We start from the raw sequence: 21281 nt of genomic DNA, 5'->3' as shown, positions 1-21281 counted from the left end.
ATAGTAAATGAATGTTACTCAACATCAAAAAATTATAATATTATTATGTAATTTATATAATATATATTATTTGTATCAATGTAAAATAGAAATACCCGTATACAAAACAGCTTGTCTACTATTTAAATGATTTAATTTACATCAAATCTTAGCTAAAGGATTTCTTTTCTACATCAGATATTAGTTTAGGGAATGAATATGCTTAATGTAACAAACTTCTCTGAAAATATCAAATCATTCCATTTTTAAATAGCACTTTAAAGCAGTTTCCTTTTAAATTTTCTGTTATTTTCGATCATTTACTCTGCTGGGCAAGAGATTTTAACAGAATTCGCTTTTTACCTTGTCTTTTCCTCTATTCACTTTAGGAGGTAAAAACTCACATCTGTGTATTCCACAGAAATCATTATCAAATGTTCTGGTCTGTCCTACTCTGGAGTAGCACTGTGTTAAACTTGTGTGGTGACAGTAGTTTTTATTACAATAATGCATCGGAACTGAAGCCTCAGTCAAGAGATTTCTCTTGATGATGCTGACAGATTTTGACAGATCCTTTGCAAACTGTTCGTCTGCAGACAGATGCTTCATTTTCTCAGCCACTCTTAAATCACATCCCAATAAGGTCCATCCTGTGAAAGGTCTTGAGAATTTAAAACCCCTTTGTGGTTGTTTTATGTCTGTGCATTGTGCCCTTCGTACCTGTTACTAGGTCAGTGAGAAGGTAAGATATTGTTTTTTTCCTTCCAAAGAATACTGCATAAGCTGGTTTGAGTTCCACGTAACCTATTGCACTTCTACCTTAGGAAAATTTTGAAGGCCCCCTAGCCTTTCGAATCATATATTCCAAAGCTGTTCAGTATTTCAGTAACGTATGTTTTTCCAGTGAGTCAGAGTCCTGCTCCTATTCAAATGAACTCCAGATAACTTGTAATTATATACACCTTAGAATGTAAAGCAAAAAGGAACAAAAACAATTTCCCTTGTTTTCTAGCTTCCTTACTGCCTCAGGAAGTGCCAAAATATAAACATTATTTCTTAGGTAAGACTCTTACTAAAATCAGGAGGACTTCTGGCTAAAGGGCAGCAGAAGTTGGCCTGCGGAGTTCAAAACTAAAAAATACGCTGCTGAGGTTTTTTTTGTTGTTGTTTGGTGGGGGGGGGGGGTTGTGTCCTACCCAAAGGAAGCTTAAAATGAAAGGCAACCCAAGAAAAATAGTCCAGTCCATATAGGAAAATGAACGTTTCCTCCTCTTGTTGCTCAGGAAGCTCTATTAAAGATTCAGAAGAATTATTTCAAACAAATAGATTGAGCAACTGGATAGTGTGGATTTGACACATCACTGTCTTCTAAAGTCTGTCTATATTCGGTCACCATAGGAATGAATTATTTCCTATTCCAGGATGTCTTGTGGAGAGAGGCAGGTAATTTTAGATTTGGGAGCTTTAATATAAGGAAGAGATTAATGTAGTGTTCCCAGAATTGAGAATGAATCGTCAGGTAAACAAAGACTTCCTATTACAAAGAAATTAAGTCTTTCTTTTATTTGTTATAAGAAACCTTTTTGGAGAAAGGATTTTCTAGACTTGAAACAAATGATTCCCCAAAATATTTAGTGGGTGAGATCATTCTGTGTCAACCCTCCTTTATATTTGCTTGCTCTTTGGCCAACTTCAGTCAAATTTGATGAAGATTTTAGAAGTAGGTCGATGCAGTATGAGCCGAACACCAGATTAGACTTTGGAGAATCCACAAAGGACCTCAAATCTCATAGTTCAAATATATTTGAAACCTACCCTCATTAGCATTACCGCACACAAATGTACTTGTTTCAGTATGTACCTAATGAGTGACAGCTGGATTTCTCCTGCGTTTTCCCTGAAAGCATCTTGCAAGGATGGACTGGGACAATTCCAGTGGGTTGGGGAAAGAGGAGGGATCAAAGAGCTTACGCAGTCATTTCTCCAGCTGCTGAAGTCCACATAGCAAAGCTTACAGCTTGTTAGGTAACAGATTTGTTAGTTCTTGCCCTGAGCAGTGTATGGTTCTCTATATCCAGTCACATATCATGTTTAATTTTTCCAGAAATTGAATGTTCATGGCAACTTTTCTGTGCACACACCTTTAACTACCATGTCACTTTATTCAAGGAAAAAAAAATCCTTTTTTGGGCTAGACTATTTGGCTTCTAACCTCTCAGACTAATTTTCTTGGGTGTAAGGCAGGCCAATCCTCTCTCCCAGATGTGGGAAAACACTTAGAAGTTAGCTTGCCATCAACTACATCTGAAATTTAAAGCTTTGGACAATGCAGTGAGAGCCTTATTCTCAAGAATTCTTATTCTCATTCATCCTGTAATGATAAAAGTAAATTAAATAAACAAGAGCTGGGTTGGAATCTCCAACTGGAGAAGATAAAACTCTCAATACTTGGTTTAAAGCTATAATACATTCTGTCGATGTGTTCAAAGGACGCTGACTTACCAGGTAGACAACTTGTGCCAGAAATGAGTAATTAAATGCACTCGGACAGGATTTCGCTCAAGCAGAACTCTTAGAATTTAATTGTAATTACTAACTGTGAAGACTAATTTTTCTCTTCAGGGTATGGATTGTTTCATTTTAAATCAAGTTCTAAATTAGCACCATTGTGAGTATTTTACTTAAAAGTTTACTAGATTCTGGAAAAAATGTGTGTATATTTGCAATATATGAATAGTAGGAGCTTCTTAAAATGCAAAAAATTTTCTCTAATGTGTATGTTCTTTTAATTATTTATTTAGCTATATTTATTATAGCTAATAGATTATTTTGGAAATGTATTCCCATGGATACAAGAGAATTGTTTAGACTTTTGTAATCATTTAGACTTACTAGAAATTTGTCTAGAAATTCCTGATGGCAAGAATTAATAAAGGATTTGAGCCTAAATTATTATCTTTCGCTGGTCACTGTCCTCATTCTTAAAAAGGAGAAAACTTTACAGTTTTTCATCTGTTTTTCCAATAAGTAGCCAACGTGCTGCTTTTTTTTTTTTCCAAAAAGAAACTTTAACCTAGTTCTACAAGTGGTGACAAGATTCTTTTTTGAACTTCTAACAAATTTTTCCATACACTACCTTTCAGTCGGTCACTTTCCTTGGAGTAGTTATTACATCAGCCAGTAGAATCAGCAGATTTATGCTGTGCCTAATAAAAAGGGCATTCTTATCATTCTTTCCACATAAAATAACTCTAAATCTATCCTTAAACTGTACTCTAAAGAAATAATAAAAAATCACTGCCCTTCTCATATACTGGAAGAAATTCATGTACTCTTTCTAGATATCTAAGGACAGCAAAATACTGTTTCAGTGCTATGATAGGTTAAAGGCAATTTGATTCATTTCCTTGTGGGTCTTGAAAATGTGCCTTAGTTCTCCTAAGGCACGCTTCCTCTGTTACCCAGCGTCGTCGTTACTGTTGCCTGGGGTCTGCAGCTGCAATTCCAAATGAAGTAACAAAGGCCCTTGACGAATTTACAGGTCAAAAGAATTTGTTGGGTGGATATTTTCAAAGTTGCTTGCCAGTTAAATGTGTGATGTGCACTGAAAGATTGTGCTTTTTCAGTGATTGAATTCTGTACAGCAAAAGGCAAGTTGCTAGTGCAGATCATGGGCTAACATCTTTTTATATTAGCAAGATGCAAAATTAAGCAGCTAAATTCTGTGTCAGATTCAGCTTCCACATGCTTTCTGAGCGCAGACATATACAAAATGAATTTCAATCTTGAAGTGACAAACGTGGGTTGTATTCACTATATAAAAACAGCTGCAAGGTAAGGTTATAGCTGGGGCAATATCATGCCTGATAATGGTTGGATGTTTTTGAGAGTAAAGCAACAAGACAAACTTAATCCAGCAGCCTCAAAGATTTGTAGTTCAAAGACTTCCTCATCCAGGGGTAACATCTTTATGGTTAGTAGCCATGGATGCTTTTTTTTGAGTCTGCATAGTCATCCTCTGAGTGTGTATGAATACTTAGCTTCTGTAGCTTTGACTGTCAAAATAACCACAGGAGTTATTTCACAGCTTGTGAACGACTAGCTTCATTTGAAGGTCCTTACTTTACTTTTCTGTGTTAGAAGAAATGGTAAAAACTGTCAATGTACTCCTGCCCTTTGTTTCCTGTCTTGTCATTATTCGCCTGTGCAAGGACTTCCTCGCTTCTTTAAAAGCTTTTGGTGAGGCAGCTTTGTCAAATACCTTTTGGAATCCAATTAGACTCAAGCCCATTCTACTACTTTCAGAAAAGTGTAACAGACTTGGTGAATTTGACTGTTCCCCAATAAAGTATATTGTATGTCCAATAATGCTCTTTAGCAGAATATCAACTAATTTGCCTGACGGAAACATCAGCCCTATCAGTTTGTAGCTCCCCGTACACTTCCTGCATTCAACTGTTTTATATTCAGATTCTTTAAAGTTTGTGGTGACTCATTACAGTTCATTTTGTTATTTGTTCTATAGTCTTTTCTGCACTAACCTAAGAAAGCCCTTCACTACAGATGTATTCGGATAGGGGAGACCCTTGAGTGGTGAGCCTCCACAAGCTCTTCCCCAGTGAAAACACGAAATTTTTCCTGCACTAGTCTTAAGTGTTTCTTTTTCAGTCTGGTTATTTCTTGGTCCTATGGACCAAGATACAGTGTTCTGCTTTGGACATGTTTGGAGAAGGACATTGTGCCTTTAACAAGTGCATGTCAAGGTTTGTTGTTGTTAATTTTCTTTTTTTTTTTTTTAGTTCTTTATGTTTTTGTAGTTAACCTGTCAGTTTTCTCATCAGCTTTTTCAGTATGTTGTCCTATTCCTAATAGTCTCCTTTATTTTGCTTTTTAACTCTTTTAACTGTTTAGAACCTTTTTGAACACTAATATGCCGTTGTTCCAAGTGCAGAAATTTCTCCTATGTAAATAGATTTCACATCTTCTGCAGAACATTTACTATTTTAGCTGTCTCTTTTAGTTTTTGACACAATGCTCTCTTTGTAAGTCGTTCTTAAAATTAATATAATCTTTACTAAATGTTTTCACTTTGTTATTGGAGGACTATTGAATCTAGCTATGTTACAACAAAACATCTGTTGTATAGTAACATTTTGAACTTGATCCTTAACTAATAGTCAGGATCAAGGTAAGTATGGTCTTCTGGCCAGCTTTTTCATGTCTAAAATATTTAATTGTGGAATTGCATCTAATATGATATTTACTAAACTATATAGAGTAAATAAAATCTCCATGTATTTATGATTTTTCTACTATCACAGACTTCTGATCTCCCTCAATATGTTACATTCACCATCTTAGCCAAATATTCAGTGATGCAGTCTTTACGCTGGTTTTTTATTTAAGTTTGAAGTTTTAATCCATAGCAGTTCTGTTTGTTTATACAGTTATTTGATATATGATTGACTCTGAAGTTTTCTTTAACATATGGCAACACTCTTCTATCAGCGTGACGTAATGCATTTCCTGTATACTTTGCACCTCAGTATTGTAACATCTCAGAAACAATTGAGTTTCTGAAAATTACTCTTCTTTCATCACATAGTTCCATGTCTTGATTCCCACTCCAGAGACTTTTCATCTCGCTCTCCTTGTCTGCTAAAAAAATCCCTTTTGGACACCTTTTGCAACCTTATCCATCATGCTAATTCCCAAATTTCTTCCCTTCAGTCCAAATCGTCATGCTTAGTTACAGCTGCACACAATACTTTGTTTCAAACTATCAAGAAAAGAAAATTGTCTATTTTTTTGCAGTGATATAATGATTTTAACTAGGCATATAGCTTTTCCCCACAGAAATAAAATATTTACATTCTACTTGTATTGTGTAACTTTTCCTTGAGAGAAGAATAAAAAAAAATAAGCATTGTTAAGGTAGTTTCTGAGATATGTAGCCACTCACTTTGCCTCAAAAAATGAAAATAGTAGGAGTTTCAGTCAATCAGGTGCTGGAAGCACAAGCCCCTAAGTAAGACTGTGCTGCAATTGCAGTATTTGAAGAGTAAGAAATGCAGTGATTCTTTCTCTCACCATTTGCAAAAGCCTCGTTTTAACTCTGCAGCCTGAGCTGCACTGCTGTCTGAGTGGTACAGTTAGAGCTAGCCTTAAATTTCATACTGAGTCCTCCCATCTCTTCCTCCACCTTTCCAACCTATAAAGTGGCAAAGGGGTTACTAGATATCAGGTGTGGAAATGTGGGACTGTTAGAAAGTGGATAGATAAAAGAGATTCCAAAAAATGAGACATGACTAAATGTTTTTTCCCCGTTTATGTTTCTAAACATTGCATTATAAGTTAAAGAATATTCTAACAAGCTAAAAGAGCTATAATTTTGAATTGCCCATTTTCAGTCCTCTGAAATTGGTTATAAAAGTGATTTGCCCGAAGTATGTTTTCTCACATATACCATTTGACATAATAGCAATATTATAGAGGGAATGTGGATTATTTGCAAGTTAAAGCAAAGTATGAAAACCTCTTAGTATCAGTCACTTTCTTTCAAAATGAAGATGTGCTGTTAAAAAGCACTTCACATATGATGAAGTGGTTCCCATATCATCACTTTTCTATTTCTGGTTTTATTAAATACTTTGACTGAAGGTTTTCATGTATTCTGTGTTAAAGATATTATTTATAACAATGCAGTACTATTATTGTAGCTGAAAATCGGGTAGAATCAACAAGAGTAGTGCAAGTTTGAGGATCCAGGCAAAATGTGTGTTATTTTGTGCTGAAGTATATAAGTATATATCTAATCATTCTTTTTTCTCTCCAGCTAGGTGTATGGTTTTCTTTGGGCTGTGCATACATTGCTTTAGAAGGCTACGAAGGTGCTGCCAAAGCATTTCAGCGCTGTGTGACATTGGAACCAGATGTATGTACATTTCAGCAAGAGACTGAGATGGCTTATCTAAAAGCAACAAGGATGTTTTCATTATAAACAAACAAAGCAATACTAAAAATCTTGTTTAAAACTTAGCCCTTTGAATAAATCAAACTTGCATAAAGGATATATTTTCCTCGTGAGGCATCATAAAAATACTTGCCCAATACTTAACATTGTCCAAGTATGCGTGTGAATGTTAAAAAATGTTTAAGCATACAAGTCCTTTATGCTTGCATACATTGCTACAGCAGAGAGAAAAGGGAATGAGCAGACCATCAGTAGAGCTAGAGAGATGGATAAAACACTAAGCTAAAATGCTTAGTCCTCTAAGTAATCAAATTCTCCTGAAAAAGTGTCAAATTAGTTGTGTTTGCAGGTAAATTTGTGACTAGTATAATTCATGCGCACAGGCAAAGTGGAGCTTGTCACCCAGTATTTCAGGATGTATGAGGGAAGTGTGTGCACAACATTGCAGTTGGAGCATGACTGCAGAGATTGCAGAAATGACAACTGGATTACCTCTTGGGAATGTACTGGCTATACTTTTTTGTCCAAAGACCTGACTGCCACTATGTTGCTGACATACAGTTGGTGTTACTTCCTTGGGGGCAGGTTTAGCTCAGTTGGTTAGCGCGTGGTGCTGCTAATGCCATGGTCGTGGGTTCAATCCCTGTATGGACTATGCGGAGGGTCCTACTAGATGATCTCCCCAGGTTCCTTCCAACCTTACCGTTCTATGATTCTATGTTACCGGCTACGTCTCTATGATACTTCACAGAAACAGTTTCTCATTCTTTTTTGGGGGGAAAATAATAAGAGAACAAACAAGGTGACACAATATTCTATTTTCTGTATTACTAAAACTAAAGAACTTATTTAAAAGAAAAGCAGATAAGCCTGTACTTACATGGAAGTTTTGCTTTGTTTTACATGTTGATGTGATCTGTTTCAACACAGTAGATTAGTCCCAAGTGGGTACTGAAATTGTGTTCGCTTACCTGTCTGGCGCTCATACTTGCCTGTTTTTATACAAACAAGACAACTGACTTCTAGGTTACGTAGTATTTATTATGCAAGTATAGGATGCTGAGCTGGCTCTTGGCTATGGAGGTAAAACCTGTCCCTGTGCAACAATCTGCAACAATGCCCTGACTCTTTTCATGACTTACTGTGACTACTTAAGTGACTATTTAAACTAAGCCTCAAAAAGGTTTCTCAACATGATTTAAATGCTCCATAGGCCTGAGAGTAGTCCTCAGCACAAGAGAGTATTTCACTGAAATACCCAGCTTGTGTTCTTTAAATTTATACTAGTTGCCACGTTGCTGACTTCAGTTGTGTGGCTTCAAATTACTAATCCCTTTCAGCTAAAACAGTTGATAAACGCAGTTAGAATTGACCCTGTTAGTTTTGCCTGAAATGCATTAGATGCATTCAGATGATTTTCCTGCTAACAAAGCTATGTGGGTAAGTAAATTCCAACTAGTGAGAAGTGAGGAGCTGCTGGAAGCACTAACATCTCCAGCCATCCCAGCCAGATCCAGAAGAGATGCCTGTTTACAGTTTAAACTGAAGGCAAGAGCTGGCATAGCATATTCCAACAAGAAGAGAGTTAAACGAACTGTTTATATTTCTGATTGTTGCTTTAATCAGTAATACTTATTCATATTTTAATTCAGTATTTTCTGTTTTAATGCAATATTTTGACTACATTGTAATATGTTAATGTGTGTTAATATGTGTAATCAGTGAAATTGATATAATAGTATTTTCATTTACATATTTTTTAATAAGTGTAATTTAGGTGGTGGTTCTCCTTTTGTCATTACAGAATGCTGAGGCCTGGAACAATTTATCAACTGCATATATCAGATTAAAACAGAAGTAAGTACTCAAAAGGATTAGAAGATACAGTTTCCAAAATAAATAATTTGCATTTTCTTCTTCTGACATTTAGTTTTTTGTTCTCATAATGCAGTTAGTTTATTTATCCTAATTCTCATCCCTTCAGTTCTCTCCCAGCTTGGATTATCTGATGATACTTGTTTCATTTTTTCAGGAAGCTTCCTTTTTTCATAAGCTTTTAAAAAATAGGAATTACTAAGCCTACACTTCTTTCTTGTTAAAAGTTTTAATTACATAGTACATATAGCCAGTGCCAAACATTCATAATGAAGTTGGAAACTTATTTGACTATGAAGTTAAAAAGATGTGTCCATTTAAAACAAAATATGTATTTAGATCTCTATCAATTCATACCACCTTAATTTTGGGAGATTTGAGGGAAAAACAGGCAGTTTATTTTTCATATCATGAAAGCAGATGGAGGTCTACACACATAATAGCTTGCTTCTTCTTTTCCCTGCAAATTAACCATTAATATAAGAGGCTTTGACCTAAATGGACTGCCTTCTTATTTTTGTATCTCAGTTAATTGTAGTAAAAGAATACTTGAAAGAACTTAATGTTTCAGAAGAATTTTCACGTTATAACCTGTCCCGAAAGAATGAAATAGTAGAATAAAATATTTTTTAAAAACCTTATCGATACAAAAAATTAAACTCTGTGTTTGAAAATCTGACATCAGTTTATGTGGTTATGCATTCAAGAGACAAACCAAAAGGTTGACAAAGAATGGTAAGCTTACGTGAAAGGATAAACCAAAAACACACAAAGGAAACAGGTGGCAACTAATAAATCAAATCAAGAGATGCTTAGACATGATAACAGGAACAGGAGGGAAGAAAAAAATGAAGGTTAAAATGACTACTTAAACTAAAAAGAGTAAGAGAAATAAAGAGCTTGTTTTACCTTTCCAGAAGTTCCTTGTGTCTTCAGCAGTATCTTGAAGAGAATGCACAATTTAATTATCAAATCATACTATGTCTCATTTATTAATTTTTAAAGTTAGATGATTACACATTTATTCAGAAGTCACTCTCCTCATTTAAAGTTTCTTCCTCTTATCTTAGACTGCTTGTGAAAGATTCCTATTTCTTTTGCATAAAGTTCAAAGGATATGTTAAATGCTTAGTGGGGTGGCTTATGCTTGGTTCATGGAAGTGTCTTTAATCAAAATCACCTTTCCAATTATCCATCTACTATGAGGCTGAGAAACTACTGAGTGATTAGTTTCACTTTATTGATTTAATTTTATTGCTATGATTTTACTTTTGTGATTTTAACATGATAAATGCATGCAAAACTTGCAACCTATTTGATATCATATCAAAAATAGTAAGAGGGAGAAACAGTTTTTTGAGTTTTTCTCCACGTGAATCACATAGGATAGGAATATGTGTGCAAGGGATATTAAGTCAGTATTATATGCGTGAGTGTGGCCTGCCTTTGCTGGAGAATAGCTACTTCGAACTAATTGTGTAGTGATATATATAAAGACTCTATGATTTAGTTTAACCCACTTTGAAAACAATGGACATCTGTTGCATTATGAGCCCAAATCTCAGCTTATGCAATGCACACACCTTCAGTATATTTTGGGGACAGAGGAGTGGTGAGTGGAAATTTTTATTTTGCATGCCTACTTGCAAAACAAAAAAAAGAAAAATAGGAAAAAGGAAAAGAAGATAATAAAGTTAACTGTTTTCTTGTATTCTCTCATCACGATCAAGTTTTGCTCCTGCTAAGCTTTGAATTCAGACCCACTCAAGAGCTGTACATATATGTGAGGCTTAGTGCAGTCTCATACAGCAGACAAATACAAAATGCATAAGTCTTTGAAAAGTGTGCACAAACAACTTGCTGACACCCAAATGAAAGGTCTTTTGTTGCTTTGGAAGTTGGTTTGTTTTTTAACAGTCCACAAGTTATGTATATTCTTAAGTTCCTCAAGAAAAATTCATTGTGATAAAACCAGAGTCTACTGTTTAGTTTACTCAAAGAATTTCTCTGCATGGTAGGAGGTCTTTGAAATCTAGGAGATCTCCTATTGCTCAGAACAAACTGGGACTGCCCCCTCTGTATTTTGGGTGGAAGATGCTGACTACCAAGGCAGAGTGACACAGAGTACTGCCTAGGGTGTCCTGTTTGCATATTCATTGGTTTAACTGTTACTTTCGTTGAGGATACTCCATCATTAAGTGATTTACTACTTTATTAGCATAGCAACAGCAATGATTTGAGAAACAGGTTTTACATCCTATCCCCTTGGTGTCTTGTTTCCATTTCCTGGTTCCTTTTGATCAGCATCAACCCCCCTGGTAACTTATTAACTTCTTTGAGAAGATGGTTGAGATAGTACAGGCTAATCCTGAAGATGATGAAGAGCAGTTTTATAAGCAGTTTCTCCAGGTGATTAAACTGTGTCCGTTAGCCAAAGTGTCTTCCAGCCTGTTAGAGAACTGTGGCAGATTCCAGCTTCCCTTGTAGCAAAATCTACAGAGGAAGAAGCAGGCGTCTGTTGTTTTCTAATAAAACAAGTCAAAATCTGGGGCTAAAATCCCTTTACCAACACAGTTAATATTGGAGAAGACCCAACTGTTATTTGGTATGTTCCCTCAGCAGCAGCAAGCATGAGAATGTATATGAGAGGGAGAGAAAAAGGGAGTGAATATGTGAAAATCTGCCCATGGACTGTTCTGTCCCAGCTATTCCAAATGACCTGTTTTCTTTCAATAGTTTTATTCTCTTATTCACCTCTATTCAGATGCTTAGTAACTCATTTTATACCCTGGGCTTAAGATTGACAGTTATTTATGTTTCTTTCCTGACCCAGCCAATTTCAAGCCTTTAATGGACAGATCCAATAGTTAGATATTCCCTTTTCCTGGCCGAGGTGCTTGCACTCTTGCACTCTTCTTTTTGAAACTCAACCAGCAATTTCTTTGAGTTGTCTTTCTTTACAGATAGTACTTCTAAGGACTTTTACTCAAGCAATAGAGCAAGTGAGCTGCAAATTTTAGTAAAGCATTTTTATATGATATTTCTTAAGAAGAGATTTCTTTTAAGAAGTCTCCCAAAAAGATTTTTACCAGATTTTTACCCTGCTTCAGGCTTTCATTTAAATAAATATATTCCTTTGTGTTTTTTCCTAAGCTTCATGACTCTCCAGCTGAGAGTAAGCTTCGGGCTCTTAAAATCCAAAGAACCATATCACACTGTATTTCTAGCAAAGCTTTTAGCTTTTGACAGTACGTTTAAAACTTTGGGCAGTAGAAAACTATAATTTACTTACTTGGATTTAAGATTGCTCCTTCTGCTTCCTCTGTGGCAGTACTGGTTACATGTCCTGCAGGAAGTCATACCTCCGTAAACTGGATGTCAGCTGCTTTCAGGTCGTGCATGTCATTTGGCCAAACTGTCGTATGCTCCTTACCGCAGAACACTATTACTTTTCTCCCTGGGAAACAGCATGGGAAACAGTTGCCTGCTGTGGATCCATGTGGACATGAGGAAGATGGTTACTGACTTCACAGTAACTTTAGAGATTCTACCTGCCTTTATTCCACCACATGCTCTCCTGGCACTGTGTGACAGTTCACTGGGCAGCAGCATTTGTAAAGGACCCTAATAGTGTTTGGGACCAGTAAAGCTCCAGAAAATACCAATACAGATAGCACAAATATAATCAATTTTTGTTTACTTTATTATATTATTTTGCCAAAATATAGTTAGGAGAGCTAATGTAGAGATTACCTGGAAACAGCCGTAACACAGTATACTGATTGGTGAACTGATAGGAAGTAATTGCCAATGGAGAAGAACGTATCAGTATTATAAATTATGAACCATAATTTTCGGTTGCACTGCTTTCTAAACAGATTTTTGAAATAGGCAGCTTTTTAGCTGATACAATACCAACTGATTTTAATATATTTATAGAATCTTTGTTTTCATTCTTCTTTATTATTATTTAGAAACAAAGCATTTCGAACCCTTCAAGAAGCTCTCAAGTGCAACTACGAGCACTGGCAAATTTGGGAGAACTACCTTCTCACCAGTACAGATATTGGAGAGTTTTCAGAAGCAATTAAAGCTTATCACCGGCTCATGGACTTGAAAGAAAAGTACAAGGATACAGAGGTGGGGAAGTTTTCATTTTAGATTATTTCCTAAGTTCATTAAACGTTCTTATGTTATCAGTAATGCCAATGAAAGCTATGTAGGCAAGCCATTTAACTTTTTGAGATTTGAACTATGAGATTAAATATTTTAAATGGATAAAAACCAAAACCTTGCATGCACATTGCCTTTGTGGAAGGACAAATACGAACCTTGTTGTTTGAGGTCTGTTTTTAAATAAAACTTAATGCATAACCCCATCTTTCCACATTGTTCCAGCATATCTCAGTGTCAGAAATAATAAAATATTTTATGTCTTAGAGCTTCCAGTGAAGGTAAGCCTTTCCCATACATCTGAAAATTCCACAAATGAGTCTTTGAAAGTGAGTTATGTTTCATGGGCTGAACGCAGTAAAGTGAGAAGATTGATTATAAATAATCTGGAACAAAGTAAAATAAAGGAGATATTTTCCTCATCTTCCACTGTAGTTCAGTTAAGTTCAGTTAACTTCTGTGTTTGTAAATGTAGCTGTGGATAAAATCCAAAAAACCTACTTTAACATCTTCAAATGAGATGTTACCTTACCTAAAGTAAGGTCCTGGTCCAGGCCGGCTAATTGAAGGAGACTTGTTTGTTCTGTGTTTTAGTGAAAATAGCTGGTTGAATCAGAAAGGCAAGCCAAAGAATCCCTTATGCAGAGCAGTAAAATATCTCCAAAAGCCTTTTCAAAATCCATGGATCTGGTCAAGCTGCTTGGGAGCTCTTAGGAAGGTTGTCTGTAGTACCACAGTAAAAGCACCCATCTGCAGCTGGCCGTTGATTCAAGGAGTATAAGTTCCTTTATTTTTTTAATTTTTATCTCATAAGATGATTAAATTTAGCTTTTCTGAGTCTTAGGAGATTAAGTTAAGTGATAAGGACATTGAACAGATAAAATTACTTATTGTTGTGAAAATATCTTGTTTGTTCTTGGATTTTTAAAAACCTTTTTTCAGATTACTTTGAACAACAAGTTGTACATGAGTACACTACTAACAGCTACTAAAAAGCCCTCCATGAACAGGATAGCATTCTACGTGAATAAAATTTTTTAGCATTGATATGGCTGAACATTAAAAGGCCTCCCTTAAACTCGCTTTGTGCAAGGTGCCTGTGGAAAACATAGTCCTCTCTGGTAGTCTCCATGGTAAATATTAGCAGGTTTGATGCCTATAGGATTGTTGTACCAGATGACCTGTGTTTGTTCATGGTACCTCTTGTAGTTTTGTAGTTCATTGGCTTTTTTAATGTTGTGGTTTTGTTTTTTGTTTTTTTTTATGAGCAACAGTAGACTACCTCTAGTATTGCTTTTATCAGATTGATACCTGAGCAGGAGCTGACCAGTTTGCTCCATTTATGTGTCATTTTACATATTTTGAGATAATATATACTGCTTAAAGTGTGCTTTGTCAAATTTCATGCAACACACTCAATTAAAAAGTTTGGGGATATTGTTTCAGCTAAATTTCTATTTTTGTTTTATAATTCTCTTTCTGTCTTGTTCCTACATAGCTTTTAAAAATACATTATCAATTTTACACAGAAGTATAGATATGTATTTAAAAATTTTTAATTGCATCTCAACTAACTTTGTTTCCTGTTACCTAAAGTGCTTTCTGGGTTTTGTCGTAACTTCTAATACTATTTGCTCAATAGGACAATTTTTTTGGTTGGCTAAAAGCCAACCTGAGAGCCTAATTAAAGAATTTCAAAAAGACTTCAATCAATGGCCTTACAAGGAAGAGAAGAATACTCTCTTAGGAAGGAAAAAAAAACATATAAAACTAAAAGCTTCTGCTGAGGTTCTTTACAAAGCTCACTGTTAATTTCTGAGCTTCTCCTATTTGCCAATTGGCATATTTTAAATGGAGATACTCTGTGATCCTCTTGTGCATTTATAATTTAACTAATTATGATCATGGATAAGCAGAAACATGTTATCTCTCTTTTCACGCAACACAGTATGATCTTCCTTCAGGTTATATTTAGTAGCTGTGGTCATCATAGGTCTTAGTTTATGGACTACCAAGGTTGAAGGCATTGTAGCAAGCAAGGCTGTAGGAATTTAAAAATCCAGAAGAATAAATATGCATAGCAGTGGAAGAAAATGGCTGAATCATTGATTCCAGTTCTCTGTGAAAACAGAAAATTAGCAAGGGACCTTCACATACCAATCACTTCCAGCATAATAATTACTACAAGATTCCCCTTGGGAGACTGAATACATCAAACAACCAGTGTGCAGTTGATTGTGATTTGAAATGTTCCTGGTTTACGTAATTACATGAGATTTTTATTTCAATATAGTATCCAGTCATATTTTTAAACCATCATTAAGATATTCATATCTTCATTTCTGATTTCAGTCATTGCTACCTTTTTTTATTCTAGTTAGAGTACAGAATGCAGTTTTGGGAAACTTTGCTTCAGAGCTATTCTAGTTATTTAATGATGTCATCCTTTTGGCAAAAGTTCTGAGATCAAGATATTACAAGGCTGAATATATGTATATACAGATTCTGCAGAAAGAACTTGAAAAAGGAAATATTTCAGTTATTTTCACATATAAATTAAATAGCTGTACACTTACATGTGACATGATTTAAGTGTCATGAAGTGATGCATGCGATTATAGGCTTCTTCATTTTAGCATTGTTATTAAATGGCTGTGTTTTTAAAAGTTCACTGACTTACCTTTTTTCCTGCATAGCTGCTAAGTCCTAGTTTTATTATAAGAATGTTTATATTTTCAACATCAAAACTTCAGTGTGTTAATGGAGAACAGTATTTAGAGACAATCTTGATGATGATACTCAAATTGTAACGTTATTGTAGACAGAAGAAAGACATTGGCTCTTTTTCTTGTCTGCCCTATTAGATAATAAAATGAAAACAAAACATTTTAAAAATTTCCAATTTCCATATTCCTTTTTATTGTCATGACTTACTGAGAAATAGACCTTGCAAACTTTCGATACAGATGTTATGCAATAAAGGGTAAAGGCTCATTGAATTACCCGTAGCAACTGGCAAGTTTTGATAGTCACAGCTTACACTTTCAGCTAATAGATCAGTCATGGTTCACTTAATGGACTGGAAGAGAAAGCCTTAACTGGTATAATGTCAGTTTAGCCTCTGAATTATTAGTCTGAGGCTATAAATATACCCAAGAGATTTCTGCAACTGCTAATCACACAACTTCGCACTACATGCATGCTTTTGGAGGCAAGCAACCTTCTTTACTTGTAGTGTTACTGCTCCAAGAATAACAAAAGTTATTTTGTGGGTGGAAAAGGTGTTTTGCTACACTGCTTTCAGAAACCAGATCTTTATCCTGTACTGTCAATGAATATGAATCCAAAAGTATGGATAAATGTCTCCTCTCTACCAACACTATATTCTCTAGTATCTAACATAAAGGCTTTCTGTTATCCTTTCCATCCTGTATTATCCTCATTTCAGAAGGCTGTTTGTAATAAAAGGTTGCAAGGTATTTCGAAGTAATTTTGAGGATAAGAGAGTAGGACCTTCAGGAAGCTTCTTTGTTGTAAGTAGCTCACTACTGCCAATTGTCTTTATTATAAACTTTAATTTGGGAAGGGAGATCTCATAGATTGCAGATTTGACGTTTTAGACCTGATATCTGAGGGTTCTTTTCTTACATGAGCTCTCTCAAGTTTGATTAGCATTAATGAAGCTTTTAAAAATGTTTTGGTCAAGTGCATTTTTAAATGAAATGAGCTGTTTGGAGAACAGCAGCTGTGGAATGAAGATTAACTGAGAGCAATCATGACATTTAAAAGTGGTTCCGTTTGTTTCTGTCAAGGGTTTGTAGCTTGATGGGTTTTGTTTAGATTTTTATTAAACACATGTTAATCACAAAAGCAAAGGAAGAAGAAGAATGCAGATAACATGACATGTTAAACACGAATTCTCTTCACAGTGGTCATATGGGGCACAGTTCATTAGAAGAGGCATAAAGAAAAAAATAGTTTTCTTGGGATAGTTTAGTCTATATGGCAATTTAAAATCTCTCAAAGAAATGAATTAAAGCTTAACACTTAAAGCAATGCTCTAATCATGGAAAGCTTACTTAGACTGCTCGTATTTTTTGATGATTAGTACAATTCACATGCAATTCTAAGTAGCATTATCTAACAACTAGGCACAGCCAAGTAGCGTTAATGTTTCATTAGTGTTTAATGGACCATTTAATCCAGGCTTTCATACTGGTTTTATTTTAACTGCTGTAATGCTAATGTTTTAGATGATGAATTATGAAAAAAAAAAAAAAGATTATGATGAGAGTGTAAGCAAAGCCTGAACTTTATGGGAATGAAGGTTATTTTTCAGTAGCTAAATTCTACTGACTGAAGAAACTTTTCATGTGTAGGTAAAATGTCAGCTATAAAACTCCTAAGAGCTACAGGTGATATTCACCTGAACTAACTTCTAGGACTTTGAGATGCAATTTTCTTACTATCGACTGAGAAATTGATTGAGGAGTCGCACGTACATTAATGGAACGCCCAAGACTACTTTTAGTTCCTTTTCAGAATAGAACATATTTAAATATGTCTTCATTCACTTATTTTATAATGTTTAGAATGGTGCGATAGTAACAGAAATGCCAATACTTGCTGGTATTTTTGTAGCAAATAATTATAGAATACCTTTTTTTATTTCCTAATGCTGGGTTTTAATCCCTGAAATTACAAAACACAAATGCAGTATGAATTTCCAGACTTGTGGACAAGTAATAATTGATCATGTTTTCCATCATCTTGAGTGAAAAGTTGAGCCTTTCTTTTATAAGAATGGAAAGGGAAAAAATGCCTGCTTTGTCGTATTATTTTTATAAAGTTATACACAAAGTTTTGAGGGGAAGGGGGGGGTTGTTTGCTTAGCTAATATTTGAATGTTTCTGCTACTATAGTTTCATATGAATTTTGAAAAGAAACTGGGGGCAAGTAACTTTTTTTTACTTTTATTCTTCTGTTAATTACATAGATATACTTCATAAGACCATTAGCCATTCTTCATTAATTGTTATTAGCCAAGGGTTTACCATGTTTGGTAGAACTCAGTAAACGATTCTTGGGATGTATGGTAATTGAGTTATTCTGTAGAAGAAAAGTTGTATTAGGAGCATGATGTATCACAAATACTAAAAATAGTATGTTTTTATTTTAAGTGTAATATGCTTTGCTACTGTGATAAATTTTGCATTATTTTCTGCCACTAAGCTGCATCTTAGCTTGTTAAGATGCAGCTGTGTCCTACTTTTATTAGAATAGTAGTGGTTATAGGGTATTCATAAATCATCTTTGAAAATTTTTTATTAATGACTTATTATTAATATTGCTATTTATGTGATTTCATTGAAAATATTAATATCACATAAACGAAAGTGCTGAAGTGTGTACTAAGGTTGCCAAATCAGTCTTAGAAGTTAGGAAGTACCAGCGTGGAGGCTGCTTATACATCTTTTATTTGCTCATCTTGAATGCTAGCTGTACAAGACTACCATTTTGTTTTATAATCAGTCTCCCCTTCTCATGCACTACACAGGACAGTTAGTTCTCATTTAATAAGCCACAGCCGGTATGAGTTTTATTTGAATTCACCATATGTTCCCATATCTTAATCCATCTACATTTGCTATTTCTTATTTTACTGATAAGGAACTAAAGCACAATGAAACTATCTTCCGATTTTAAGTATTCAGTCTGGAGTCTTGAAGACATGAAGATCGGTGGTGGTGGGTTTGGGGTTTTCTGTTTGTTTTTTCCTGGGAGTCTTGGCGATATGTAGCATTTCATATATGGAAATCACAACTCCCACTGAGTTCACCAGCAGCTGCAAGTACTCGGAGTTTCTGCAGGTCAGATCCCACATTCTCAAGCCAGTGGCTCAGAAAATAAGGCCATTGAATGAGTACTTGTATAAAGGTTGATTTAAGTGACTTGACTAGTCATTTATCACGAGAATTTTCCAGAGTAGTATTCAGTTGCCTCCCAGTTTCCTATCTCATGCACTACACCTTTCAATTTCTGCAGTTAATGAAATAGAGGTCCTATAAACAAGTGTCTTCCATTGTCTAAATGTAATCAAGTTCCAGCTGTATACTGACCTTTCTTATTAGCAGATTATAAGGTGAAAATATCATTATGATACTGCCACAAGTTCCAGTTATCTTTCTGTAGTCTCTTTTATGCTAGCCTGCCAGGCTAACTCCTCCTTAGCTCCTACCTTCACCAACAACAGAATCTTTTGGATGATGCTTCAATGAGTTGAATTATTCCCATAATGTATTTCACTGTAAACTCTGTATTTGTCATATGGTACTACGTTTGTGTTTTACTGAATCATTAATAGCAAATATTACAGATATCAAGATGCTCAGATATCAAGATGCTCATTTTACTTACTGATGTTGATTCGAGTCGAAATGAAAGCTCTTTCCCGCTGCTTTTGCAAGGTGCTGGCTATTCTGGTGAGGGCAGTAGTGGATGGAATGGCTGATCGGGCTGGAGAAGTGGTGAGTGGACTGAAGGGGAGGTTGCAAGAGCTCTTGGGCAGAGTGACTTCACGAGTGACAAATGATGGGGAGATCTGGAGACTTTACGCCCGACTCTATGGAAGTGGACAGAATGATAGTGATGAAGATATTGAAAAGGTAAATATATTGTGAAGTTTAAGTTTTCATGGCTACAAGCTTACATCAGAAGCCTTATGTTCTCTAATGTACTAAATACTGTAGTAAGACATGCATGCTTCTCTTTCAGACATGTTTTGCTTTATTGTTTGTATATGCTTAATTTCTGCTGTTTCCACAGCACACAAATGTTTGTACTTGTTAAGAGGAGCAAGATGTTTCATGTTTCTGTCGTGCTTTTTTTTTTTTTTTTTTTTTTTTGAATACGCATCTCATCAATATTTCATTTTAAAATATTCCATCAGAGCACATGATCATTGTCTTGGATTCCTATTTAGAAAGCTTTCTTGGCAACAATCTGATGTCTATGAGAATTTTTGTTTGTTTATTTGATTACAATTTTTGATTCTGATGAAAACGTAGTATTTTTTTGGACAAAAAAGTGGTTTCCTGGATCATAATGGCATGATCCAGTGGCATCATACGCCACCTAAATTCTTCTTTGGAACCACCAAGGAGAAATGCATATCACGATAGTCAATATCTGAGTTAGACTTTGCAGAGTAAGAGAGCTTTGTCCTTGCTTAAGTTAGAATGGAATTACTGTTGTAATTTATTTCTTAATCTGTTAAAGTGTTGGTTCCTGTTTACCTGTACTTGTTTTAGCTACATTAACTTCCTTCTCTGGTTCCTATCACTTCCCAGGTAATTGAGATGATTGCATTTCTAAAATAAACATTCTATACTGAGAGAGTTTAGTTTGTTGTATGCTGGAGCATGCTTTGTGTTTGGTGGTAAATTTCCAAAATCCAAATAGCCTTGCATGCTCCAAAAATACTTACGGTTATCAGTTTTTCACTGAAGCTGAAAATATACAAGGTCAGCATTTGGTATGTGTTTCCTAATGGGTGGTATGTCTTTGGTCAGGGCAGAAATGTCACTCGGGGGATTGCTTGTCACTCGATACCAGGCATATTATGCAGATGGTTGGGCCTACAAATTGTATGCCTGTGGGGTAAAACTTGTAGCTATTTGGCCCTTCCTCATTCTTCAAGCTCTGCGAAATGCCTCATTTAGCCCTTGCCAGTCTCCATTATACTTGCAGTTCATCTTTCTTTTTTTCCCTGTTCTTCTTTACAGCTGAACAATAAAAAGGATTTGACCTATTTAGAATTCAGAAATACAGACACTGCAATATCCTGTAATATATCCTCAAATTCTTGCTCAGACATGCAAAGTAGCAGAGGCCCTGTCTATACTATAAATGTAATCATTTCAGAATCTGGTTACATCACAGTGTTTTTCACTAACCCAGTTAAAAACATGGTTTCAATTTGCAGAGTAGACAGGATTTCAACTGCGTTTCCTAATCAGACTGGTTATGGAACGCTGTTATGGTCTAGCCTGCCCTGCAAAATGGAATGATGTTTATAAATGAATTAGGGGATGCTTGCGTGTGTATTTTAGTATCCTGGTGCTACTACGGTGATAGATCATGAAAGAGCAAAACTGTACACAGCCACAGCATAAATGAATTAATTTACTCTATCAAAATTGGTTTTCATTACACAGAATGCTCATTGGTAGCTTTTCTGATACTGTATTATAAAGTTAAAAATTCTAAAAACTGCATATTT

General features: G+C 35.2%; 1 protein-coding gene across 1 annotated transcript in view; it reads left to right on the top strand.

The window, feature by feature from the left end:
- Positions 1–21281, top strand: part of TTC27 (tetratricopeptide repeat domain 27) — a 139853-nt gene that overhangs the window by 111927 nt on the left and 6645 nt on the right. The window contains exons 14-17 of the mRNA XM_062573626.1: positions 6815–6913; positions 8757–8809; positions 12802–12967; positions 19468–19665. Coding sequence (XP_062429610.1) covers positions 6815–6913; positions 8757–8809; positions 12802–12967; positions 19468–19665 — 516 coding nt within the window. The remainder of the gene's footprint in view (positions 1–6814; positions 6914–8756; positions 8810–12801; positions 12968–19467; positions 19666–21281) is intronic.

Source organism: Rhea pennata, chromosome 3, assembly GCF_028389875.1.
Source record: "Rhea pennata isolate bPtePen1 chromosome 3, bPtePen1.pri, whole genome shotgun sequence".
Taxonomy (NCBI): domain Eukaryota; kingdom Metazoa; phylum Chordata; class Aves; order Rheiformes; family Rheidae; genus Rhea; species Rhea pennata.
Note: the sequence above shows the minus strand (reverse complement) of the source record. Positions and strands in the feature narration are given on the sequence as shown.